Below are 26,624 nucleotides of genomic sequence, written 5' to 3' on the forward strand. Positions count from 1 at the left end.
TATGGTCCTGGACCAATCGTTTCGGATCATGACTGCTTCGGGAGTTGGTAATTATCTGAAATAAGATTGGCTGTCAAGCGGCTTATGGACAAGGATTTGGCTCCTATTTGTTTGCTAGGAAGTAGCGTTCTGTTGGTACCACAATTGCGTGATTGGCTAATGGGAGGTTAGAATATGAGTTTGCCCTAGGAGACACAGAGTTGTTCTTTGTACTATAAGCTCGCTTCTAAGCGAGCTCTAAACAGTCTTGTAATGGGTTTGCATTTGCTTGGTAGAGTTCGGAACTTGTCCGTTTCCTATTCCAGTGCATGTTAGACTCTAGCCCATAATTATGGCTATTGAATCTGACAAAATCAATATCCTGTTCAAAAAAATATTAAATTTTATAATTTTAATTATGAATGAATATACTATTTTACCATTACTATTTTACTCACATGAGTGTCACATGACCGCCACATAGACATTTTTTAACGGAATAATGGACGGAGGTACTATGAATGAAAAAAACTCTCTCAACTAACAATGGACGATTATATTTCAGAAGCGTAGAAGAAAGAAAATATTTTTCTCCTATTTGTATGCACAGCCAACATCCCAAGACATCAACAATGCGTTTGGATGAGACAATTGTGAAATTTGTAGGAATTTATAAATGATGGAATTTATAACTCCATATATCTAAAATTTCATTAATTGCAGATAAAGCCATGGCTAAAATTTTCTTAAGATGAGAGCTTTACCCCTCTCTCTCTGGCGGCGGCAAACCCTAGCTTTAGGGTTTTGTTCGTTGCGAACCTTGGCCTCCGATGAGTCTCCTTCTCCTCGTGACGCCTGTCTATCGCCCTCCTCGAGGTTGTGCTTCCCCTCTGTTCAACCTATGGGTTGTGGTATCCGTTTTTTGGATTGCTTCTCGGACTTTTGTGGTGCTAACAGGAAGTCTTTTCTGGAGTCCGATTGCTTGAGAGATATTTGCCGGAGGAGAGCTTTCTCCAGAATGGATTTGTGTGCGGCAATTCGAATTTGGGATCCTGGATCTATTTATTCTTTTTCGCAGGGCATCGATGTTGCTGCGATGGTGGACGGGCAGGCTTGGCGGTGGTTGCCGGTGACAGAGGAGGTTGGGATGCAATCTGATTTGGGAGGTTGAAGGCATCCAGAGGTGATTGCTGGCTGGGTCCGATCTGGTTTACTAGGTCGGTCTGGGCTGGTGGTTCTCTGCAGATGGCTTCTATCATGCTAGGTTGGCAGGCCTCTCCTTCTTCTGGTGGTGGTCAATCCTGGTCTTCTGGTGGTCTGGCAGAAAGGTCCGGGTGGCGCCGGTGGAGTCCACCGTTGCTGGGTTTCTCCCTCCGGTTTGCTTTCTTCTCTCAAGCGAAGGCGGCGCTACGTTTTGCTTCCGGAGGAGATGGCAGCATGGCAGTCCGATCCGGCGGGATGCCCAGTCACCTGGGTGTCCAGAGCAGTCTCAGCTGGGCCTGTTCTTGGGTTTCCAATAGGTTGGGTGCCCAGAGCAGCTCTGATCGGGATTGGGCTTTTGTTGATTCTGAGGCATCCGCTTCGAACTCTGTTTCGGGGCGAATTTGGATCCGTATTTGGGACCCGGGTGGCACACAAATCCGAATCTTGGATCCAAGACAACTACTCATATTGATTTGGTATTGGTTCTGGTTCTTAGGAGTTCGTTTGCTAATTTTCGAGTTTCTGACACCCTCGGTTACTTTCGAACTCCTGGTGAGCGAATCACCTCACCTAGGTGATCATATCACTGATTTCGGTTACGGTTACTGTTACATTTACACTGCTCTCGTGACATATGCAGTGCAGCGATGTCGTTCGGCACAAGTCACATCCTGGTTACCTTCCATTCTAGATGCGTCTGTGCATCTTGTTATCCTTTATTGTTTTTCTTCATTTTAGATGCGTCTGTGCATCTTGTTATGCTTTTTTATTTTCTTTCGATGCTTTTGCATCGCTCCATGTACTCCTTAGTTTGCATTTAATATAGTCTGTCGTCTTTCCTCTCAAAAAAAAATTTCATTAATTGCAATTTTTATTGTTTGGTTGTATCTATTTAGGATTTGAAATGTGTAATAAATTAAGAAAGTTTAAAAAAAATAAAAAAATAAAATAGAAAAAAACCTTGTTTTGGAAATAAATATTGAATACTACAAAGGAGTTCTAGATGACACCTATTTTGGTGAAAATTGAAGTGGGGAATTTAAATAATGAATTCCTTCGTTTTTTTCTATAGAGAAATTTAAAACTTCCAATCTGATAATGTCAAACGAGGGAATTGGTTGGTTTTTAGGAATTATGAAATCCTCACTTTCAATTAAATTCCATCAATTTTTTCCCTCATCCAAACACACTCCAAGGCCCCGTTTGGTTGGCCGGAATGTCGAAACAGGAAAAGGATTTATTTTCCTTTCCAAACTGATATGGAATGGAATAGGTTTTGGAATTTCCATGTGGGTGTTTGGAACATATTGGAAATTAAATTCTGGAATTAATTTTTCCATTCCTATCGTAGTGTTTGGTAAGTCATAAGAATGAAATAGAAAATTGTAATTTCCAATAACACCCTTTTACTAATTTAAAGTACAAATATAACATCAAAACAAAAAACCACCGAAATTGCAAGCTTAACTTTTTCCCTTCTTTGCACAATTCTACGTGCCATGCTGCAAGGTTAGAAAACATAATTGTAAATAATAGGAAATCAAGATTAGCTGGGCATTACATGATTCACATTCTGATAAACATAAAGAACCAACAAATTAAACACAATAGATAGCCCAATGCAGCTGAAACTAAAGTAATTATAAACACTAGATTATTTCCTCAAAAAGCAAATCAGATCACTTTCAGAAACAACAGATTGATGATTTGATGTATATACTAGAAAACCCAAATTCTAGTAACTAAGCCCTTAGATTTTGAGATCCCTACTGGCCTAAACAAATGATTCATGTTATATAAACATAATAGTGTTTCTAATCTTGTAATCAAATGAACGTCAAACTCAAATGATAAAGAACAAAAAAAATAGGTACAATTATTCCAGATGAACAGATAAAATAGAGAGAAAATCGACCTTTGAACTCACTTTTCACCAGACACAACAACCAATAAGAACTCATATTCACTGAAACAGGTATTCTATCATTCGTAATCCAATAACAATCCCACAAAATTGATCAAAACATACATAAAACAATAGATAATCATAAATGAAAAACTTGTATATTGTTTGCTCAGATCTGAAGAAGAAGATAATCATATTCTTGATGTATCATCTTCTTCCTTCAGGAGCAGAAGAAAGGAATTTGAAGAGCATATATTAAAAAATAAAAAATAAAAAATAAAAAATAACAAAAATAATTCTGTAGAAGATTACCTTTGTTAGTAGAAGACTTCGACAAATTGCTTAAAGAAGACGACGGCAGTTGTAGGGAGAAGAAGGGTTATGCGATATATAAGCTGATCCAATAGCAGGAACTATGATCCCGAAAAGAATAATGGCGGTGGAATTTAATTTTTTTAGAGGGGCAATTTATGTAATTTTGCCTTTGACAGGGAGAAATGGAATTAGAATACCACCCCTAACTAGGTAATTCAATTCAGGCTTTATGAGGGAGTCAATTTCCAGTCAAATCTCATTTTTTATTTCCTTTCCAATCTCTATTTACAACCAAACAACACATCTGAATGGAAAATGAAATTAATTCCCATTTCATACCATGATTTCCTGCCATCCAAACGGGGCCCAATGGAATTTAAAACTCTAGACCTAATTGATTTCTATTAAGAAAGAAATATTCCTAATATATCTAGGTAATAAAAACTGATTTTCATCCCTAAATAAAATGCTATGCATAACTAACCAAATCAATCAAATAAAATGCAATCCTATAAATCATATATATGATTGATTTCAATTGAAACTCGTCCATAATGACAAACTAACATTAATCACACATAAATACCTTTCAGACTACTTCGGAATTGAAACACAGTCTTCAATCCCTGCATGCAATCACACAAGAAACAACCATGCTATATGAGATGAAATGAATGAATTACCTTTTCAGAGAATCATCTAGGATCAGTTGGGGTCTTGATCTTCATCTTGTGATTCAATCACTTTAGTCTTTACTTCAAATACTCACACAGTTCTAACCTAGGCCTAAGACTCATTGTTTTGTATAGGCCTATGACTCATTGTTTTGTATAGGGAATGCTAATACTCAAAATTCTTATACTAACACCAACTGCATAAGAATTCATGCAAAATTTGGTCGCAGTAACTGCTGCAGTTGAACAGGCTGTTACCAAAGTCATTGATTTTATTAATGGAAATTAAGTGCCTCCGATGGTTGAAGCATTCATTCAAACTTTTATGTTACCTTCTGAGTCGCACATTTTCTGAGTGGTTTGTCTGAGCTAAAGGGAGTAGAAACCTATTCATTTATATACTAACAGGAGAAGAAACAAAAAAAGCAACCAAGTACAATGACGGGCAAAACCTAAAGCATCCCCGACTAGTCAAGGGAACCAAGAAAAACGTACGGACAATTAGGAAAATCCCATATTACAAATTATATATATCCTCCAGATTCTTACAAAGCAATGGTGCATGATGGAGGATGATCACCTTACGTATCTAGAACTTCAAATATATGACACTAAAGAGAAATATCTAACTAATTCACTGATTTATCATATTTATAGTATTGAATTTGGATTCTCCCAGCTTTTAGATGAGCAATAAACTTGAAAGCATCTTTGGAAAGATTGATTGTTGCGCAAATCTTCTGTTTCACAATGATCAACAATTCAAACAAGTAGAGTATCATTCTGATCAATACAAGGAAAGGATACACGATTTGTTGTCCAAACACATCTATCTACATAAAAGTCACCGCACACTGTTCCGTTCTCCCATATGGCATTGTTTAAAGCCACAACGAAATCGCCCTTCTCCTCATCTCTGAAACACGCCGAGGCTATCAGAAAGACAGCAGACTTCATGATATTGAAAAGCAATAAATCCCTTAAATTTAGATAAACCTTTTTCTTACAAGAAAGCAGCTAAGATAGAAAGCCAAACCTCATAATTATTGGTATCTTTGAGAAATTTGTACATGAAGAGAAATATTTGTTCCTCAAAGACGCAAGTGATCATTCACAAGAAAAAGGAAGAAAACTACTTCGGAATCTGCTCGTCGCGTTTTAGCTTCATTTTCTCATTTAATTTGCTATTATTGTATTTAACACTGTTGATCATAAGGAATCATAACTCCAAACACTATATCAAAGAAAAAAGTAAAACATTATATAAAATCATATCTTATAGCCCAGTACAATTTGATCTAATAGCATACATCTCCTTTTTATAAGTGGGAAGTCATGAGTTCGACTCACAAAATACTAGTTGTTGATATAATTAAAAAAATCATATTTTATTATAATTAATTAGATATTCGGCAATAAATATATAACATTTTCTAATAGGGACGCTCTCCAATATAGTTACCAGGAGGATCATAGTTACAAATTACAAACACCCACCCATTTTTACACTTGGCCCTAGCACAACCAAGACGAACAGAATCGCGCCAAACCACTTGTGTATAATGCAAACATTCATCATTAACACATTTGTTAGAGGCACGGTCATAGTTAGGCTTCTCTGTCACCCAAAACTTCACAGCTTGCGCACCCGTCATTTCACCATAACCTTCAGCCAAGTTCTCGCCATAGGGTCCTCCAGAATGCTCCATTTCGCAGGTCTCAATTTTTGAATCGGCATACTTTTGTGCGTACATTGCTACTGTGTTGTTCCATGTGATTGGACCAACACCGACCTCTGCTCGAGCTTTGTTGTGTTCATCAATGAAGCCTTGGTTGGGATTGTTGTTCTGTTCATCAATGAAGCCTTGGTTGGGATTGTTAATTACTGTAGCTTGAGAGACATGAAATATAATGATTACTGCTAAGCAGCATACACCAAAGAAAAGCTTGCTAAACCCCATATTTTTTCCTCTATGCAGTATGTAATGGGACAACGAGATTGAGCATATTTATAGAGGGATATGGCATTTGTTTTGTAAAGGTTAAAACAAATGCATTAAAGACGAAATCAGGATATTAAATTATGTGATCTTTAGATTTGGTTAAAACAAAAAGAATCAAATACCTTAAACAGAGAATCTGTTCACTTTTAATTTGCACCATTATGAGTTGATTTTATTGGTCTATATAACTTATACTTATTTTTTTGGGTCCTTGACCAAAAGCCCCAAAATGAGCTAAATTTTTCTCACTTACCCCAACAACAGTTTTTTATTCTCACAAACACAATTTCACAAAAAATTATCATTTTGCCCTCAATCCAATTAAAGATTTACAACTAATGTCACTCTATCTCCTCTCTCTCTCTCTCTCTCTCCCGTCCTTGTCCACGCCTGCGTCGATGCCGCAGAAGAGACCTGTCGGAGGCCTTCGAGCTTCAGAATGGAGCCCAGTCGTCGACGACGAGGTTGATGTCGGGGATGTGAGCAACGAGGCCGTCGGAGAAGCCGTGGCCCTGGTGTTCCGGCAAAGTCAGTTTTGGCGAAGTGGTCTCCCCACCGGATCTCCGCCTCCTCATCGAACACCATTTCCCGCTCCCGTAAAATCTCGGACGACGTCGTTCAGCTTCTCGCCTCAATCTCCGGCAGCCTCGTCGAGGCCGAGATCGACCAGGTTATGAAGCAGATGAGCGCCACCACTAAAGAGGCAAGGAGAAGCGGGAGTTTCTGGAGCTGGTGAGTTGCTGGCCTCACTCACCTCACTCTCCAGCCGCAATCGGAGCCATTAGGATCGCCGATTGGTTTGATTTTTTTTTCTTTTGGCAGATTTCTGATGGTTGCGTTTTTTTTTTTTTTTTTTTTCTCTCCTTTTCTTTTTCTTTTTCTTTAATTATCTATTGTATGGACTTGCAACAACTAGTATTAGAGAATCTTTGAAGATTGGAGCCTACTCATCCTCCATATAGTCCATACCTTGACTTGTTTTTTTATGATTGAGCTGCAATCCTCTTGTTTTTTTTTTCCTTTTTACTTTTTTGGTAAAATAGGGGCCAGAAGGTCCAAAAGGAAAGAAAAAAAAAAGTTTTATCGAGGGCAATAGACGTGTATTGCCTCCCAATAGACGTCTACTGGGGGTAATAGACGTTTTGAATTGATGTAATTTTTTTTTTCTTTAATCAAAGTATTTTAGAAAAATTAGTTCACATTTCGATAATCGAAAAGTCTATTGGGGGGCAATAGACCTCTATTGCCCCTCTATTTGGCGACAATAGACGTCTATTGGGGGCAATAGAGGTTTTTAGAAAAGTCCGGTGGGTGGCAGCCGGTGACCGGATTCCGGCGGCTGGTGACCGGCTCCGGCGAAGTCTCCTATGGTTTCTCTCTTCTTCCATTTTCTCTCTCTCTCTTTAAGTAACAAAGAGGTAAGGGTAAAATGGTATTTAAAAAAAATGAAAAACAAAAAAAAAAAACTTAATGGGGTATTAGGGAAGACCCCCTTAGAGTGTTTTGGGTAAGAGGGAATTAAAAAAACTTAATGGGGTAAGTGGGAAAAAAAATCCCTAAAAATGGGGTAAATGGACAAAATCCCTATTTTTTATTGGTCTTTTAATGTTTTTTTTTCCACCCCCTGAAAGGTCCACACTAAATTCGAGTTATATTATTTGCCCCGATCACCACATGACAATGTCACGTGGTAGATTTCCATCCTTCAACCTTAGCATTACAATTTTATTTCTAATTAACAAATGATCCTAGATAAGGTTGTTTATGGCTATACAAGTGCAGGCCCTCACTTACAGCAAATCCTAGGAACATTTTTTTAGAAAGAAATTGCACATATTAAGCAACTTAGATGCATACATCAGTGAGTACATCAGAGAGCCATTGTGGCTCATTCTCTACCCAAACTTGAAATGCAGAAAACAAAAGCGTTTGCCTAGCAAACCCTAAGAACTAAAGAAGAACAATGCAAATAAATCATGATTTTCTAAACTAAATTTAGGTTTAATCCAAAAAAAAGTTTATTTTAGTTCAAAATCTTTTTTATTTATTATTAGTGATCACTTGGGTTAAAAAACAGTTGAACATCTTAAGATTTAAACTAAACTATTCAAACTAGACTTATCATCACTTAATGGCAGGATAGCCTTTCAGAATCCAGTGCTAGGGTAGGAAAGAACCAACGTAAACCAAGAAGATCATCGCAGACCCAGAAAAAAAACAACAACATGGAGACAATGGAACTCACAATTTTCTCTTCTTTTCCGAAAACTAACAAGTTACGAATTCAAGGTAGATCATAGAAGAAGTTCAAAAAGGGTAAGGCCCAAAAGAAACCAAAACGAACAGTTCCGAGGCCCAGACATGAACCGCCACAGTCAGTCAGTCACTGTCACTCTCGCTCAAACCAAGAAGATCACTCTTCCGAAACTTGCAAATCAAATCTCACTCCCCAGATTTATAGCCTCATCTTTCTCTACTCTTCTCTGCCTTATTCTTCACAACAAAAATCAAGAGATCTCTCACTTCACCCCCACAACACTCTACCTCTTCTCATTCTCAGGTATTATTGCTTTCTTTCATTACTCTACCGTTACTGCCTCTACAATCCCAGATCTAAGTCATCATATTTGGTATCTGATTCAGAAAAAAATAATTACTGTAATATTATATGTCTTCTATATTTATGGGTTTTAATGGGTTGTGCTAAAGATTTAATCTTTGTTTATAACACACACGATTAGATACCCTCTATATTGCTCATTACCTGTAATAAGTAGTGATTGGGTTTTTTTTTTTTGGGTGTTTGTTGAACAATATTTTGATTCAGGATGGTAAACAAAAGCAGGAAGAGCAATCCTGTTTTCATTTCTGAAGAAATCTTGATTGAAATCCTGCTTAGGCTACCGGTGAAGTCCCTCATTCGGTTTAAGTGTGTGTCCAAGTCCTGGCGTGATGTGATTCGCAGCTCGAGTTTTATTGGCAACCATCTTAGTAGGAACATGGCAAGATATTCCAATAGGTATCTGATTGCTAATTACCCAGTTGACCCTTCGACAGTTGAACCAGATCTTTGCCAGTACAATCTTTATTCTAGTGAAACATTTGAGCGGTGCTTGAAGTTGGAACACCCCTTGTGGACCACAATAGGTAGATTCGAGCAGTGCTTGAGGTTGAAATGCTCCTTGTCGACTGCATCGCGTTGTGTGATATATGGTTCGAGTAATGGGTTGCTTTGTATTTCGGATTCAGACGTGGTGACGCAGAGTCCTATATGTATATGGAATCCGTCGATCAGGAAGTTCAGGATTCTTCCACAACCGACATTGTATCATTTGGATCATTATTGTTTCGACACTGTTCTCTCATTTGGGTTCCATCCGGTGCTTAAGGACTACAAGGTGGTAATGCTGCAGTGTTTTGATGTTGTCGAGGAGGGTGATCTGGATGTGAAGATTGCTTTGGGAGTGCAGGTTTATACTTTCAGTACAAACTCTTGGAAGATGAACGAGGTAATGCGGTTAGACTGGGATTGGAAACCCTGTGCTAAATGTGCAGTTTTGAATGGGGTATCATATTGGCTAGCTGAGGAAGTTAGCGCTGAAGCATCTGTATTTAGAATTTTGTCATTTGATACGGGTAATGAAGAATTTGAACACTTTAGGGTGCCAGAGACTATTGCCAATGTGGATGGTGGCTTATATATTGAAGTGTACAATGATTCAATTTGCTTGCTAGAAGTGGATTATTGTTCATGCGAAGATGATGACGGAGGACATATATATGTATGGCTTCTGCGAGAACAGTCTTTCATCTTGTTGCAAACTATTGTTCTTCCGAGTTCGGGTACCTGTATCCCCTTGGGATTTACTATGGATAATCAACTCCTTGTGGAAGTTCTTGAGGATGATGATGACAGATATCAGCTGGCTTTATTTGTCCCTGAATCCAAGCAGCTTAATAGAACTCCAATCTTGTTGCCTGTGCATACCCGCAGTCAAGTGCACACTTACATTGAAAGTTTGGTTTTACTCGACGATGAAAGGGTAATTAATTGTTTAGATTCTAGAGAATATTGTGAGGGTTTGTATCCCTAGTTGTAGGTAGACATCTCTCTTCCTCATCATTGGTTTTTATCAAGAAAAGAAGTATCAGGAATATTTGTAAGAGGTCCTTATAATTTATTCTGAATGGATGTTTGGTTTTGTTCATTGTTCCTCCTCCTGTTCATTGTTCTTTAACTTCTTTTGGTTGCAATCACTTTATATAGTTATATAATAGAAGGTCTTAGGGTATACATCAAAATTTGACCAGATGGTGCACAGTGAAAGGTGAATATAAGCAGCTAAGTTGACCTCAATTTCTCAACTGTTTTTTTATCTGTGCGTCTTGGTTTGTACCGAAACTTCAATAAAGCTGCCTCCATCCTGTTCTTGTAGAAGTAGAACTCTTTGTGAAACAGAAAATGAATTAGGTAACAGTTTCTCTGTAATTTATGAAGGGTTGGAAATTGAGACTGTATGAGTTGGTGAGACTGTGAGAGCAAATTGAGCCTGTGACATCATTTGGCATAGAAAGCCAAGCCATTTTAGCATCTGTGGTGGTTAAAAGGGTCATGTTCAGCTATGCTGCCATATTAATGTTTCAGAGTGAGGTCTAAAAAATGCCATCTGTGATGGCTGGTAGAGGTTGTAAGAGCATATGAAGGACTTATAAATGGTGAAAGGGACTAGTGAATGGGATGGAGAGCGAATCCTGTCCCCAAATTCCAGAGTCTCTCGTGAGCGACTGAGAGGTATAAATGCTTATATGAAGGAGTTATAAATGTTCTATCCAAATGCTTGAGAAGATTCAGAAGAAGGAAGCAAAAAGAAAAAAAAAATTATAAATTGTTTGATATATATCCAAGACTTAAAGAGTGAATGGTGTACACAAGACCTTTATATTTTTTTTTGGATACAGTGGAAGACCTTTATATTGGTGTCATTGTCATTTCTTCTAAGATTCAACCCTGGTGACTCATGACGCGTTTATTTATTTGAAATGAGTATATAATCTAGAATATATTCATATTTATGACTTATTTTGTATTTATTAATACAAATATAATCGAAATGCAAATGACTCTCATTTTAAAAAGTAAGTTGTTCATTTCCTTCGTGAATTCAATTATGTGGTGGGGTTGTGGGGGGTATCTTCGTACATTCAAGAGTTAATTCTCATTTATGTCTTTTTCATTCAACATAAGAGTGTTACAGTACATTGTGAATAAGACTCAAACTTATTTTGTACAACCACTTTGTACTCATCAAATTGATTTTGATTTCAATTCTAATTCATCAAGCAATACTTCAAGAGTAAAGTATTAATTTATATTTTTCTTCCACTTTAATTCATTTTCATTCCATTTTTCTACTCATTCTCATTTCAAACACGTAAACATTGAAGACGGTAAGACGCGGATGTTTATAGGGCCCTCATATGTACTTATTCATGTAAATCTAGTAATATTAAACCCTTTTGATCGAGCTCTTCTTGAGTACATTAATGAATTGATACATTAATATTTTAGACTAACTCTATTAGGCCGCGGGACATTTTGGCCCCAAGATTGGCAACGGTTTGGATGTCTTGGCGATGCTATGCAACGACTCCCAAGCGCTGACCAACTCAAGAAGCAGAATATGAATAATATGATCATGATGATGCAATGCAAATATGGGAATTTACCCAAAGTGAACATTCTTTTTCGTCGGTTTGGAAAGACCAAAGTAAACGGCTAGACATGACCTCAGTATCTCAACTGCCTTAACTGTGCTTCTTGGTTTGTACCGATCCTTCAACGTACAGATCTGCGTCACATAATGGGTTGTCCAACAATGACTTCATCATTGTCTAGTTAAGAGCTAAATTGACATATTATAATGGTTTCAAACTTTGAATGGCTAGCCAGGGAAGTAGTAGATAGATATATACAACACATTCTTTTCCTTTAGTTTTTGACATTACAAACGTACATGAAAAATGCTACCAACCATTTTTTAGTACCTTACTGCATCATTAGCTGCAAGAGCCTCTGAAAGCTTATTAGTTTTAAACGAGTCAGGAAGACCATGTCCACCTTTCGCCTCATCAATTGTGATAGCTTCATCCATCATTCATGAATGAATTTGACAATCGTTTAGTCTTCTCTCATTAATACCCAAGAACAGATGCTTACAGATCTAACCATCACCAAAGTCGTTTATTAATTTACTTGATTTAAAAAGAAAGAATGTTTCTTTTGAAAATTATACGGTATATTAATATACCAGTATATCAAGTAAACTAAATTTGATACTGAGTTAGGTTGACTCTATGCATAAGTACATTAGCTTGACTTGATATCAAATTAATCTATCTCTGCATCGAGCTAGTCTACCACTGTATCGAACTAGTCTACTGGATATATCGGTACATGCATTAAGACGAACCCCTTTTAACATCCCCTTTTATGAATAAGGTTCTAATTTTTCCTATCTACAAATACAGCAAAGCGACCGTTGGCGGGTACCTAACGTACAGCCAGGAGTTGCTACACTGTTTTCCTTTTGGCCTGAGAAAACAAGGAGGCTGGTTGGTAAAACAGTAAAACCCGTTCTAATCGCGTGCATTCCACGTCCTAAAACAACCGCGTGACCCACCAGTCCCTCCTATCCTAACAACCATAAAATCCAACCCACCACAAATACAAAGAACCAAAAAAAAATAGCTTCTCTCTTTTACCCCTCAACCTCCGACTCACTCTCTCACTCCCTCTCAGAATTCCAGAAATGGCGGTGGCCTCCACATCTCTCGCCTCCCAACTCTCCGGCCCTAAATCTCTCTCCCAGTCCTACTCCGGCCTCCGACGATCGTGCCCCAAACTCGACCATTCCCACTCCCCTCGGTCCCTCTTCCAACACCTCCACTCCCACCTCAGCCTCTCCTCCTCCCGCAAGGCCTCCAGAGCCGTCGTCGCCATGGCCGGCACCGGAAAGGTCCCCTTATTTCACTCCTCTTTTTGCTCTTGTGCTATTTTCGAGATCGATTTTTGAAAAAACAAACAACGGATCTTGAAATGAAGTTGCAGATTGTTCAAATGTTGGATTTTCTAATCTGATTGATATTCTTGTGTTTGTTCTGCAGTTTTTTGTTGGTGGAAACTGGAAGTGTGTAAGTTTTTTTTTTTTTGTTTAAATTTTTTTTTATGCAACAATGTCCCTCTGTCTGCATTGCCTATAGTATATAGTTGTTTTATCTGCTCAGAATTTTTGTGCTTTAGGGTTTGATTGGGTTTGTTATTTGATTATGATATATATGATTGGCTTTACATTCTCTGTTTTAGATACTCAGAATAGTATCTTTCAAAAATATTCCATTTTTCGATTAATTTTTTTGTTTAGTATAAAAGCTGCCTGATTTAGTTTCACAAAAGCAAGTTTACGTTCTGTGATTTTTTTGCCTTGGTAATTAATTTAGTGGAATTTTAATGGTACGTACTGAACAAGTAGATATTTCAAAACATAGTCAAAAACAGTCTCGTTTAAAGAAACACACCGTGAGAACCTGACCTTATGAAATGAAATGATTTCCATGCCTAGTGTAGGTAATTATTTGTTTCCTAATTGCTGAGAGAGTCAATAATAATCAATTTGTTGCATTTACAGAAAAAATTATTATGTATATGTTTATATTTAGGACGTATTCCCACCTTGTGACACACCTTTACCATGTGTGCACTCCTGATTTTGTTTCAAGTTATCATGCATTTTTTATGTGCATTTTTTCTTATTCATTTTGCAGAATTTGTAACTTGTATTCAACCCTTTTAATATGGTTTCATTTGTTTTGATCCTTTTGTCCCTGCTGATTCATCTAGAATGGCACAAAAGACTCAATCAGCAAGCTAGTGTCAGACTTAAACAGCGCAAAATTGGAACCTGATGTTGGTGAGCTTATATGTTTGAACTTTAATATAAGCCTGATTCAATTTTCAGTAGATTTACCAGACTGCACTAGTAATTTTGTCACTGGCCATCTGGATCGGAATATAACTAAAATTGAATCCGAAAAATAAGTTTGGTAAAATGTACAAGTTTGATATAATTGTAACCAAGTAAGACGCTTTGAGTATTTGTACAATATTTATATAAATGAGTTTTGTTTACTGTTCAAAGTGGATGGCAAGTCTTATGTAGTCGTCTGTATTAAATGTGTCACTTGTATGGTATATATACATCATCTGTTTGTATCAAACTTTATATCAGTAGTAGAATGTTTCTAACTGTTGATTTTCCTGTAAAATGTACAGATGTTGTTGTAGCACCACCATTTCTTTACTTGGATCAGGTGAAGAGCTCACTAACAGATCGCATTGAGATATCTGGTCAAAATTCTTGGGTTGGAAAAGGTGGGGCTTTCACTGGGGAAATCAGGTTAGTTTGCCTTGGTTACGATCCAGATTACTCTGTAGTTCACACATATGCTTTCTTTTGCTGTTAGAAGAATTTGTTCTTGTTCTGTTGGTTGGGGCTTTCTCAGTACGTGCTAATCTTACTTCTTAAACCTCGTTGATTTCTTAGTTCTATCTATGAAACAGCTCTATCACCTTCAGATAACTCTCAGAAATATATAATTGAAATTAACTACAGTTCCCGTGGATTTTGCATAAATTTCCAAAGGCTGTCTTGTCATTTTACTGCATGGAACATGACTGGTCGTCTTAAATTCCAAAGATCTTATAATATTAGTTTATATAGGCCCAGAGTTGACATATATGTCCAATAATTTGCATTAGCAGCCTGGCACTGTGTTATTATATTACTGAAATTGTTACCATTTTTATTTTGTAGTGTGGAACAATTGAAGGATATTGGCTGCAAATGGGTTATTCTTGGGCACTCTGAGCGGAGACATGTAATTGGTGAAGATGATCAGGTGAATGATTCAAATGTTTCTTTATTTTTTTTTTTATTTAGATATTCTTTTATGGAGGCCTTCTTAGAGAAAACAATTGGTTTACATCCCGATCTATGACCAGTGTTCAAAATTGACTGAAGTTTTGTTTACTACAGTTTATAGGAAAGAAAGCTGCCTATGCCTTGAATGAGGGTCTGGGAGTAATTGCTTGCATTGGTGAGAAGTTAGAAGAAAGGGAAGCCGGGAAAACTTTTGACGTCTGTTTCCAGCAACTGAAGGCTTTTGCAGGTAACTTCACCGTGTTTTTTTTATTTTTTATTTTTTATCCTTTCAGGATTGTGCAGCCTAGTATCAAGTTGTGTTTCAAGATGTAGTTTTATCACACTGAGTTTATCATATTATGTGCAGATGCTGTACCTAGTTGGGAAAATATAGTTGTTGCTTACGAGCCTGTATGGGCCATTGGAACCGGTAAGGTGGCCAGTCCACAACAAGCTCAGGAAGTACATGTAGCAGTTCGTGATTGGCTCAAAAAGAATGTGTCAGCAGAAGTTGCATCTAAAACCAGAATTATTTATGGAGGTAGCTACTTTCCTGCAACTTTTGTGTAATAGTCATCCATTTCTTACAAATTTCACCTCTGTTGAGCAATAGAAAGCACACATATATGTTTTCTAAGTAGGTGAAGATAGGTCATGTACAGTGTGTCAGCTTGGTTTTGATGGCACTATAAATGGATTTTACAACTGGAAAATGTAAAGAACCTTAGAAACATTGAACCTGGACCTTGTCATACATATCAAAATTGATTTTGGTTTTCTCCATTTTACAATGATAAATACTTCTGTTATTTAAACATAATTAATGGATAGACCGCCTAAAAGCTTATACTTTTGGTACTAGTGCTATTAGACGTTTAGCCCAACCAATGTGAAACTAGTGCTCAACAACAACTCTGCCCAGCTGGTTGAAATATTGTCTTGGCTCTCACTGACATTTAAAAGCTGCTTGGTATTATTGTAACACAAATGTTATGGAATTTCAGGATCTGTAAACGGAGGCAATTCTGCTGAGCTTGCAAAGGAGGAAGATATTGATGGGTTTCTAGTTGGTGGTGCTTCCTTGAAGGTATACTCCTTGCAACTTTTCACCTTGAAATTTCAAAGATAAAGGCTGAAATTATGTGGTTCAGAACCTTGTATTATTTTTAATTCTATAAACTTTAAAGGTGCTCACCAATTGAATTTTCTTTCACTTAGGGGCCTGAATTTGCTACCATTGTTAATGCTGTAACATCCAAGAAAGTTGCTGCTTGATTATGACTGTTTCGGCTACAGGATCAAATAAAGGGCAATGCAAAGCTACTTTGAGTTTGAAGCATGTTGTAACAAATGTATGAGCCAATCTATATTGTACGGATTTTTTCTGTTGTCATTTGTTTTTTTGTAGTTTTTCCTCCCTCCATAAAGATAGGAAATATCTTCTATTCATTTTCAATGGGCCACTTCTCGTCTGTGGACACTAGAGAAATACAAGTCGTTTCACAGGGGTCTCTCAATATGGAATCCACCATCAATGCCTCAATGGTCTATATTGACCATATCATGTCTTGCCATATCTGAATCTGAGGAATGAACAGAGCTAATGATTCTGCTTCATCCATTCACTTTAAGATCACAAAGTGACTCCTATCTTTTAACCGCTGTTTTTGATAATACTGGAAAATAAATAAGTAAAATGCTTTGGAAAATGGCTAGCTAAAAGATAGGAATCCATTTTGATCATGTAAGATAAGACATCATGAATGACTAAATTCTAGTTATTACTTTGAATTTTAGGAGTGAAATCAATTCAGTTTTTGATTTTTTTTTTTTTAATTTTATCAAGAACATCGTTTATTTTTAATTTTCATCTAATGGTTCTAGCAGTGCAATCTACTGTCGAATGAGACTGTTAATTTGTTGATGTGGTGATGTCGTGGGACTCAATGTTGCTAATGTGGGTCTCATGTCATCAACACATCAAAAATGAGAGTAGAGGGATGTTTCTGATGAAAATCATGAATGAAATTAAGGACTAGTTTGAGATTATTTCTGAAATCTCTAAATCCTAGAATTTAAGTAGTCATTTTCCAAGAGGACCCACTGGCCAAGTACTTCTCAATACCTCTATGCAACCTAGATGACACTTTTCATTTTTCTGCAATTTTAATTTTTATATTATTTTAAAAATAGTTATTGTAGTTAGACCTCTCAACTTGCTATTTAGACCTCCTATAATCTTCATAAAATTTTATTTCCTATTTTACCCACTAACAAAATGAGAAGAAAAGAAAAGAATTTACTGTTGAAGAACAATCGTAGTTGTGTTCCCATCCCCATAGATCTCCTCCTTTTTCAGTTCAACTTACCCAGCAATTTGATCTTTCCCAGTGATGAGACCAGAAAGAACAACAAGAATCAATCTTTGTTAATGTATCTGAGTACCCAAACCCCATTTTGAGCTACAAAATCAAATGTTTCAGCCCCAAAAAATACAGAGCTCAACAAGACCTAAATCAATATCATGCTTTTCTCCGAGTATAGTTTTTTTTAATTTATATAAATATAAATTTGACAAGCTTTCAGTTTGAACCTCAACCCAGACACATAATTGAGCTACTTAGTCCCAATTCATTCTCAGAATCAAGAACAAGTAATCAATGATTATCAAAGTCATTGTTCGTTCGATAGAGTTGGGTGGAAAAAAACTTGTTGATCAATCTCTATGGCCTTGTATTAAAAGAATAGAGAATCCTGGGTGGGTTGAACAAATGAAAGGGAGAAGACTTTACTCTGTTGAGGAGAACACACGAATATAAGAGTCAGTTTCTATTAAAACCACAGATTCCTTGCATATCTCTTCCTCTGATCAAGCTTCAGTAACAACAACCAAATCTCCTCCATTAATTGATTTATCTCCAGCTTGATATTGCTATTGTTAAGGATCTGTTATGGCTAGAGTTTAGCATCAGTTACAAGGCTAGGATTGAGCAGCTTGTTAATTGTTGTAATTACAATTGAATGTTTTCTGTAAATATAACCTTGTATACTGCTATATATTGTATAGAATGCATTTGCACAAATCAATGAAAATCACTTTCTTCAGTTTCTTTCCCTCTTTTTTTTTTTTAATTTTTTAATTTTTTTTTTTCACAATTTGTAGAAGGTTAAAATAGGAAATAAATTTTTAGAAATATTAGAAGAAGTCTAAATAGCAAATTGAGAGATTTGAATAGAACCACCATTTTAATAATGCTTTTAAGTTTCCAAAAAAATAATAATCCCAAACATGCCCTAAAAGAAAAAACACTGAATTGATTTTACCCCTAAAATTCAGTATAGTAATTAGAATTTAGTCTAATTATGAATTTATTCTAATAAATAATGCACTTTTTTTTGGATACGAAAAGACTATAAAATTAGAGATTGGAGCCTCTCGGGCATCCCGAGTTTACAAAATCAAACTGTAAAGCTTTCGAAGCCTCAATGGGGACCCTATTGGTCCATAAAATACCATTAGCATGGTTATGACCTAAACTTGCTAAAGCATCAGCCATAAAGTTTGCTTCTCTAAAAATGTGTTTAAAGGAGATTATTTCAAATCTTGCAGTTTCAGAATGATCTACCAATAAACTTTGGTCTAACAGTTTTTTTTTTGAAAAAATTTGGCCGTTATCTATGTCCAACGTTTCTTAGCTTTTCTCAAACTCTTGTTCCTATTGCACACTTGAGCCGTGAGGTCTGAGGCAGTGTTTGATTGATTGAACTTATGAGAAATGATAGCAACTTTCTGATTTTTACTTTTTTTTTTTTTTGAAAACTTATCCACAAGTGCTAATTAATACTAATTTAAAAAGTTAATTTGTTCCTAGAAATACACAATGGATGATAATAGAAAAGATGCAGAAACGAGAATGTTTTCCTAGCGTACCTCTCCATATTTTATATACTAGCTTCGCATGAACTCAAATGTTTCATGTACTCATCCTTCATATAGAAAACTAATTTGGTATCTATGACATAATAGAGCATTAGTTCAAAGTAAAAGTTTGTCGGGCAAAGGCTACACTCAAAGCATATATGCCAAAGCCAACCTTTTGTCAATGGCAAGCCAAACCCATCACTGATTCAGTGCTACCTCTTAGCTCTTATATATAAAACCCTGCAATGACAAGGAGATCTATTAGAGTGAAGAGGAGAAGGAATGGAGTGGTTCTACCCTAAGAGAAGGGGTCCAGAGTGGAAGCAAGGGTGGACTGGCCAGACCCTCACCTCTATTTCTGCACCACCTCTACATTTACTCACCATCTTTGCCATTGTAATTTTATTACTATGGCTTTCTCAATACACCGAGTACAAATCCCAAATGCAACAGACCGCCGTTAACTTCCAGATATTGTTAATGTTGCTGCCTGTTTTCTTAATATTTTTGGTAGCTTCATGTTCTTCGATTTCCTCCGGTGGATGGTTCAACTTCAGGCGCCGGCATCCACAGCACGAGTTGGTCAACCAAGCTGGTGGTGGCTCGCCGTGGGGTGTTGCCATATTGGTAGCGCTGGTTTTGGTCTTGCTATCATACCAATCATCTTTTCATTCGAAGTGGTTTGGACCTCTTGGGAGATTAGATTAGCTATATCCATTGCTATATATGATATAATCGCTTAATAAACCAATGTACTAATGTTGAAGAAATTATTGTATCCTTGAATGAGTGTGGTTTGTTCATACAAGTTTGAGATCAATAACTGGTGTTAAAGGTTACAATCAATTGTAAAGCGGTATAAATAAATAATATCACTTGAGAAGGGAAGACAACTTTCTGCATAATTTGATTGTTTTACAACTAATCCAATTAGCTTTTAAATCAATTCTTCAGGTTAATGTTGAAATTTGAATACAAAGTTTTAGGACAAAAAAATATAAGGAAAGAAGATCCCATGAATTGGCATGGATACTTAGACAGAGTTACATTTACAAAAGAAAAGAGATTTCTATGATCAAATAACAACGGCTTTAAATTCCAACTTTTGTAAATGATTTATCATTAGTAACTTTTAGATATCTAAACTTGATTTGAATGAAGTATATGGACGTGCTTATGTTTGTATATACTATTGTATAATGTATAAAAACCTACTCATGGAGTTCTACTGCATGAAAAAATAAAACAAACCCCTTATAAGAGTCATTTTATTTTTCCAAAAATCTAAATATCTTTCTTAACTATGACACATATAAATTGGGTTATAATGACATAGCTAATATATATACTCTTGTCTAGTTTGCTCCAATATTTCATTATTTGGCTCATTTCTAAATTTAATAACGCAATTTTCGAACCAAATTTTCAATAAAGAAAATAGAAACCAGAGAATTAAATCAAAATTTTGATCACAAATATTACAGAAATGCGAAATATATATTTGAATCCTGAAATCATGCATATCGATCACTTTCGTTGCCTTCATATGTCATACTAATCGTGTTTTTTGACAAAGTGAAACATTGCATGCAAAATTCAACTTGCTATTACTTTTGAATCCCACTTTTAAACTTTCTGATCAGTGCTTGGCAAAAATTACTTCCATAATTTTTTAGTTTTACGTGCCTTCAATTTCAGGACACAAGATTTGTTTCAAAAGAATATCTCAATCACGATTGATCTGTTCTCTCTCTCCCTTATCCTTAACTTTATATAGTGGCCAGTTGGCCACACCGACCATTAAAGAACTTCAAAACTGGACTGTTGGAGTGGAAGTAATTGACAGGACGCCGTTTATATCTCCACTAGCCTTCCTGCACACGCACAGCGCGTGCGAAGCACGAGGGAAGATTTGTTTTTTTTTTTTTTTCTCTCTCTGATTTTTTCTTTTCCAAACAAAATGCACTCAATATTTGAGATCGATAGAGACCGGAAAAAAGCTATTCGTGCAAAATCTTTTTCTTTTGCAAATGCGTTAACATTTATTTTCACATAATGTTGACCCAGTAACTGAGATAGAGTATGATCAATTGTTACAATTATAATTGCATAACACAAATATAATTATTGGAACTCGATCTATTCTCAATAGAGTTTATAGAGTTTAGTTTCGGTGTTTCTAAAAGCTTTCATTTGTAAATTTTAATTTTGATTTACAGCAGCTCATGATCTTATATAAAACCTACTTTGGATCATCCTCAAATACCATACAATGAAGAATAGCCCTCTAACTAATTTGCCTATTCTAGATCCATTTCCTTCAACAATTAACACCCTTCAACTTGCCTTTGGCCCTACATCATTGGGAGTGGATTTCATCGCCTATCTGCACTTTGACCTGTACTTTCATCTTAAAGATTAAGGATTCATACGTAGCTGTAGATTGATATACTTTGTTGTATTCACCTTGAATTGACAAAAAGAAGAGGAGACAAAGTAAGAAACTGGGCTGCAAAACCACTGCTTGATTCCTCGCAAACGTTTCTTACACTTCACGTTCTCTATACAAAAGAAGAGTTTGCTGAGAAAAACCAAACAGACATCAACCATAACCTCAACACACACAAAACCTGCTTCTTTTTTCGTTTTTGTCATGAATTGGGTCTTACGTAAATTAAGGTATAGTTACCATGCTTCTGAAGTTGCTAGCTTTAGACTCACTCCAATTTAGAGAGAAGTTGATCGGTCAATCCATAAATTATAACCGAGTTATTGTAAAATTTAGGGAAATGATTCAGTAACCAATTGCAAGTTAGGTTGCAAATGAAATTAAGATAGTAGATGGGCACATATCTTTAAGGAAATTGCTTCTCCAATTATCTGACATCCAAGTGAAACCAAAATCATCCACACAAAAATAGAAGCTAGAACAAAATTCAAGAAATTCTAAGGCACAAACAATACTACAATAGTGGTGGCATCCATGCACCAAAAATGAACTGGAATCATACAATTTAAGAAGAAGAGAGGATAACTTCACCAAAGTAAAAGGAAGAATAATAAAAAGGAAAAAATTCAGTTTACCCCCCAGAACTTTGGGCCTAAAATCAGACTGGTCCTTAAATTTTTTTTTTAATCAGACTGGTCCTTGTACTCTCAAACAACATCACCCGAGTCCAAATTTTGAATCCGGGTCCAAAAATGACGTCACTGGCTGAGTTGGAGCCGACATGTGGGCCCACACTTACAGATTTTTAAACCCTAAAAGAGGGCAGAATGAACATTTCAAATCTAATATAATTTCTAATTTTTATTTTCTCTCTCTCTCTCTCTTTCTCTCTCTCTCATCTTCTCTATATCGGCGACTGGATTACGAGTTTCACCTTCACCTCCTTCCCACGATGGTGCCATCGATGTCATCCTTGAACAGCTCTAGCTTCAACCTTGTAATTTCTCCTCCTTCTTCAATCTTCAATCTTCAATCTCCACCTCCTTCCTCTCAAATCCAGACCGCGACATCTCTATCCTCGACAAGTCTGCCTTCACAGATATCGTCACCTCCCCCGCCTCCGTCGTCTGCAAGAAGCTGGCCTTCGACCTCATCCGCTCCACGTGCCTCACCGCCGACCTGTAGGACACCGTCTACACCGGAGCTCTCATCGATCCGACCCGCGTTGGACATCATTACCAACTTCCTGAGTCGGGTCACTGCGTCGGAGACATGGGCCACCAAGGCCCGCTTCTTCTTCTTCGGCTCCCTCTCTCTCTCCTCGCCTTCTCTCTCCTCCATCCTCTCCCTCTCTGCTCATGGTCATCAAGGGTGAGACAATGGATTTGAATTTGATAGCACGCAACTGAATTTGAGTTTGGTTTTCGGATTTGAATTTGATAGCAATTGGGTTGTGGATTTGAATTTGATAGCAATTGGGTTTGAGTTTGGGTGTTGATGGGTTCGGAAGAAGAAGAAGAAGAAGAAGAAGGAAAGGAATTGGCTGGGTTTGGTGGATTCGGAAGAACAAGAAGAAGAAGAAGAAGGAAAGGAATTGGCTGGGTTTGGTGGGTTCAGAAGAACAAGCAGAAGAAGAAGGAAAGGGAATTGGCTGGGTTTGGTGGATTCGGAAGAACAAGAAGAAGAAGAAGGAAAGGGAATTGGCTGGGTTTGGTGGGTTCGGAAGAACAAACAGAAGAAGAAGAAGAAGGAAAGGGAATTGGCTGGGTTTGGTGGATTCGGAAGAACAAGAAGAAGAAGAAGGAAAGGGAATTGGCTGGGTTTTGTGGGTTCGGAAGAACAAACAGAAGAAGAAGAAGAAGGAAAGGGAATTGGCTGGGTCTGGTGAGTTTGGAAGAACAAGCCGAAGAAGAAGAAGAGGAAGAAGGAAAGGGAATTTGATGATTTTTTTTTTTTTAAAAATGTTTTTATTGTGAGAATGTCCATTCTGCCCTCCTGTAGGGTTTAAAAATCTGAAGTGTGGGCCCATACGTCGGCTCCAACTCAGCCAGTGACGTCATTTTTGGACCCGGATTCAAAATTTGGACTCGGGTGATATTGTTTGAGAGTACAAGGACCAGTCTGATTAAAAAAAAAGTTTAAGGACCAGTCTGATTTTAGGCCCAAAGTTCAGGGTAAACTGAATTTAATCTTAATAAAAAAGAGGCAATATTGTTTCTAGAAAACTGCAAACTGATTATCCTCAAGGAGCTTTGATCTAACCTGCGACCAATGAAGAAACGAAGTCATACACACACACGCATATATGTACAAATTATAAACTTGATCTCTGCGTCTTTCACATTTATATTTGCAAATGGGATCGGTTCTACTTGAAATGCTCCACCAAAAGTGGGATGAAACTGCTTCTACCATATCACCACGTTCCTTGCTTTTCTCCATTAAAATCCCATATATTTATGTTTTTAGTTTATTTTGTTTTTGTTTTACCATAGTACCCTTTCAACATATATATATATATATACGGAGGCGTTCCAAAGAGGACGTCCGCACTTTCGTTAAAGTGCGGACGGCGCTGCTGCAGCTCGGCTCGGGGCGCGACGGAGCGGCGGGGGTTGCCGGAAGGACGCCAGGGGTCGGGCGGAGAGGTCTGCAGTCGGTGGAGTCGCCGGCGACGTCGTTGCAGCGCTGCCCAGAAAACCTGCAACTGCAGGTCGGGTTGCTGCCCAGAACCTGCAACTCGGACCTCCTCCGACCTCGAACGCTGCCCAGACCCGTCCGCCAAGCCTCCGGCCTCCGTCCGCCAAGCCTCCGGCCTCCGTCCGCCAAGCCCCGAGCCGCCGTCGCCGCCTGGAAAGCCTCCGCTGCGTCGCCGTCCGCACTTTAGCAAAGTGCGGACGTCCGCTTTGGAACGGGCCTGTATATATATATATATATTTTATGGACTGTTTTTTCTATAACAAATGGGTTATTTAGGGACTTCACAAAATTGGTGAAGACTTTGACACCAAAAGAAGACCTTATAGTAGTAGAGATGAAGTAGAGTCGTGGAAACTTCTAAATCTCTTTAAAAAAGTTGAGCGAGTAATATAAGAAGCCTAAAAACACGTCTAATATGAATCTCCTTTATAAAAGCAAACCAGCTGTCTTCTTTGCCTAATGGAAGTTACTGAACCACCCAACTACAAGCATCACCTCCTTCTCCAGGATCCACTCTTTTGCAGAACAGAAAGAAACAATTAACCATATTAGCCATTGCCCAAACAGAGTTTGATTCGTGCGTATTGTATGAATTTATCCTTACTAGTGGACATGCATCTTAATTGTATGAATTTATCATTGTGGAACTTGTTTGCATCCAAATATTGCAGCATTGTGTGTTAAGTCAGTGACAGTGCGGATTCATGGATTCTGAGCAGACATGCTTTCTAAGCAGCGAGCTCCGGACAAACTTGTACCCACGAATCCTATACTAGTCAATTTCCTTCACCATTACCATATTTCTTGAGGAACCATCAAAGAATATAGGCATATAGCAGGGAACCAGAATGACAGCCAAATTCCATGCATAATGAAAGGGGTTAACTTATACAGTACTGCAAAAATCTATTAACATGAACTAAGTAAACCTACACACTACACAAATACGCATTGAAAATATATTCAAGCTTTCCCTTCAGCTCTTGCATATGTAAGTGCAACACAGGCATCAACAAAATCCTCGTCTATATAATCTGTGGAGAAGATTTGCAACCTATCTGCAATGCCTCGAGAGAAGCACTGAGTTATGAACAATCTTGCAAATTCATGAATCCGCTTTGTCACAGGCCCTACACAAACAACAGGGTTATCAGGCCGCGGTGTCACTGTGTTCTCCACCCTGTAAAAAAAATTCCTTGAGGAAACTGGTGGCTGCTCACTCAAATACTTGAGGTTGCTTTCGAACTTGGTTGATGGCAGATCCGTGTTAATCCAATCATCCTTCAAATGACCAGAATTCCACAGAGGGCTCCCACTTTTGGGGTTAGGTGAATTCCTTGGCTTCCATATGCATATTATTCTCTTTGGCAACACTTCCGAAATAGTCTTGTGAAACACATTGTCATTCTGGTGGATCAGGAATTGTCCGAGGTGATCTACCAAATATTTGTCGAATTCAGGAGGGTCGTCATGTCCATACTCAGTACGGACTTCAAGGATTATGATCTCTGAATGTGTTTCAGACAGGAACTTCTTTATATCATTGATCACAACATCAACGTTATACGAGACAAGAATCCCATGACAGACTCGGCGATCCTTCTGAACTCGAATGTCAAGAACCCTGCAGCCTAGCACAAGCTGGCGATAGACAGATAGAGTTTGGCATTGTGCAAAAGGCCTGGTGACCAATGGGATTCCAATCCTATCTGTTGCAGAATCATGAGTTCCGGGCCAAACAATCTTGCATATCTGAAGTTTCTCAGGATGGAGGTCATCCATCCAGTTTTTTCTATCTGAAGGCCTGAATGCACAAGCTGGAAAGTCTTCGCCACAGCTTTGATGAAGATCAAATAACTTTCTCCTCTCCACTGTGAGTGCCTTGCGCCTTTCTACCTGTCTGGAGACCCCAGATCCCATTCTAAGTAAGAAAGAAGAAGAGGAAGAGCTAATTGATGCTCCTCCTCTTCCTGTTTTCCTTCCTGGCTGTGCAGATAAAGATTTGTACCAAAGGAAAAAAAGGGCAGAAATCTTTTCTTGTAAAAATCTTCAAACTATGTATGATAGAGTTATCGGTGGAGAGTCATAATCGATCTTGATCCACTTGTACAGATGAGTTCTTTTCCGTTGATTGCTCTACTTTTGTGGCTATTTAAAGCTATATATATTCTCCCCAAAGTATCCAGAAAATGATTCTATATTTAGGAGGTTGAGATAGGTTTTATAACATCCTTGAATCCTTTTGGCCTGGTTCTATCACCTCAAAAGCTCAAGAACTAAATGCTGAGAATCGGAAAAATTTGATCAGTTGCTACATCTGATCAATGGACTTCTAACACAGATTTGGAGTTTAAGAATTGATATCTACTTTATTCAAGAGCGGATATGAAGAGTTCCAATTTCCTCTATGGAGGCATCGTCTCCCCACTACACAAGTTTCTTCTTCCCAAGCTTGCATATACCAAACGTGCATGGGAAGTAAATCTTTTCCATTC

At 37.6% G+C, this 26,624-nt stretch overlaps 4 protein-coding genes across 4 annotated transcripts; 2 read left to right on the plus strand and 2 right to left on the minus strand.

Moving 5' to 3' along the window:
* Window positions 1-5,510: 5,510 nt before the first annotated feature.
* LOC133736099 (pathogenesis-related leaf protein 6-like) lies at window positions 5,511-6,038 on the minus strand. The gene has a single exon (XM_062163532.1). It carries the CDS (start codon window positions 6,036-6,038, stop codon window positions 5,511-5,513), a length of 528 nt encoding a protein of 175 aa, XP_062019516.1.
* Window positions 6,039-8,387: 2,349 nt separating this feature from the next.
* On the plus strand, window positions 8,388-10,288 carry LOC133738262 (putative F-box protein At3g16210). Its single transcript, XM_062165758.1, has 2 exons — window positions 8,388-8,640; window positions 8,908-10,288. Exon 2 carries the CDS (start codon window positions 8,909-8,911, stop codon window positions 10,172-10,174), a length of 1,266 nt encoding a protein of 421 aa, XP_062021742.1. The 5' UTR covers window positions 8,388-8,640; window position 8,908; the 3' UTR covers window positions 10,175-10,288.
* A 2,514-nt stretch (window positions 10,289-12,802) lies between these two features.
* LOC133740212 (triosephosphate isomerase, chloroplastic) lies at window positions 12,803-16,575 on the plus strand. The gene is made up of 9 exons (XM_062168148.1): window positions 12,803-13,096; window positions 13,245-13,271; window positions 13,978-14,047; window positions 14,410-14,533; window positions 14,951-15,035; window positions 15,173-15,305; window positions 15,426-15,599; window positions 16,063-16,145; window positions 16,277-16,575. Exons 1-9 carry the CDS (start codon window positions 12,890-12,892, stop codon window positions 16,331-16,333), a joined length of 960 nt encoding a protein of 319 aa, XP_062024132.1. The 5' UTR covers window positions 12,803-12,889; the 3' UTR covers window positions 16,334-16,575.
* An 8,426-nt stretch (window positions 16,576-25,001) lies between these two features.
* Window positions 25,002-26,460, minus strand: LOC133739790 (uncharacterized). The gene has a single exon (XM_062167596.1). It carries the CDS (start codon window positions 26,047-26,049, stop codon window positions 25,093-25,095), a length of 957 nt encoding a protein of 318 aa, XP_062023580.1. The 5' UTR covers window positions 26,050-26,460; the 3' UTR covers window positions 25,002-25,092.
* Window positions 26,461-26,624: the final 164 nt, after the last annotated feature.

This window comes from Rosa rugosa, chromosome 3 (assembly GCF_958449725.1).
Source record: "Rosa rugosa chromosome 3, drRosRugo1.1, whole genome shotgun sequence".
NCBI classification, from domain to species: domain Eukaryota; kingdom Viridiplantae; phylum Streptophyta; class Magnoliopsida; order Rosales; family Rosaceae; genus Rosa; species Rosa rugosa.

What these genes read in the sequence shown, in the direction of transcription:
- LOC133736099 (XM_062163532.1), bottom strand. Translation starts at nt 6,038, where the DNA reads ATGGGGTTTAGCAAGCTTTTCTTTGGTGTATGCTGCTTAGCAGTAATC.
- LOC133738262 (XM_062165758.1), top strand. Translation starts at nt 8,909, where the DNA reads ATGGTAAACAAAAGCAGGAAGAGCAATCCTGTTTTCATTTCTGAAGAA.
- LOC133740212 (XM_062168148.1), top strand. Translation starts at nt 12,890, where the DNA reads ATGGCGGTGGCCTCCACATCTCTCGCCTCCCAACTCTCCGGCCCTAAA. An exon ending in CCATGGCCGGCACCGGAAAG is followed by an intron (nt 13,097 to 13,244) that starts GTCCCCTTATTT and finishes TTTGTTCTGCAG; the next exon opens with TTTTTTGTTGGTGGAAACTG. An exon ending in GCAACTGAAGGCTTTTGCAG is followed by an intron (nt 15,306 to 15,425) that starts GTAACTTCACCG and finishes TATTATGTGCAG; the next exon opens with ATGCTGTACCTAGTTGGGAA.
- LOC133739790 (XM_062167596.1), bottom strand. Translation starts at nt 26,049, where the DNA reads ATGGGATCTGGGGTCTCCAGACAGGTAGAAAGGCGCAAGGCACTCACA.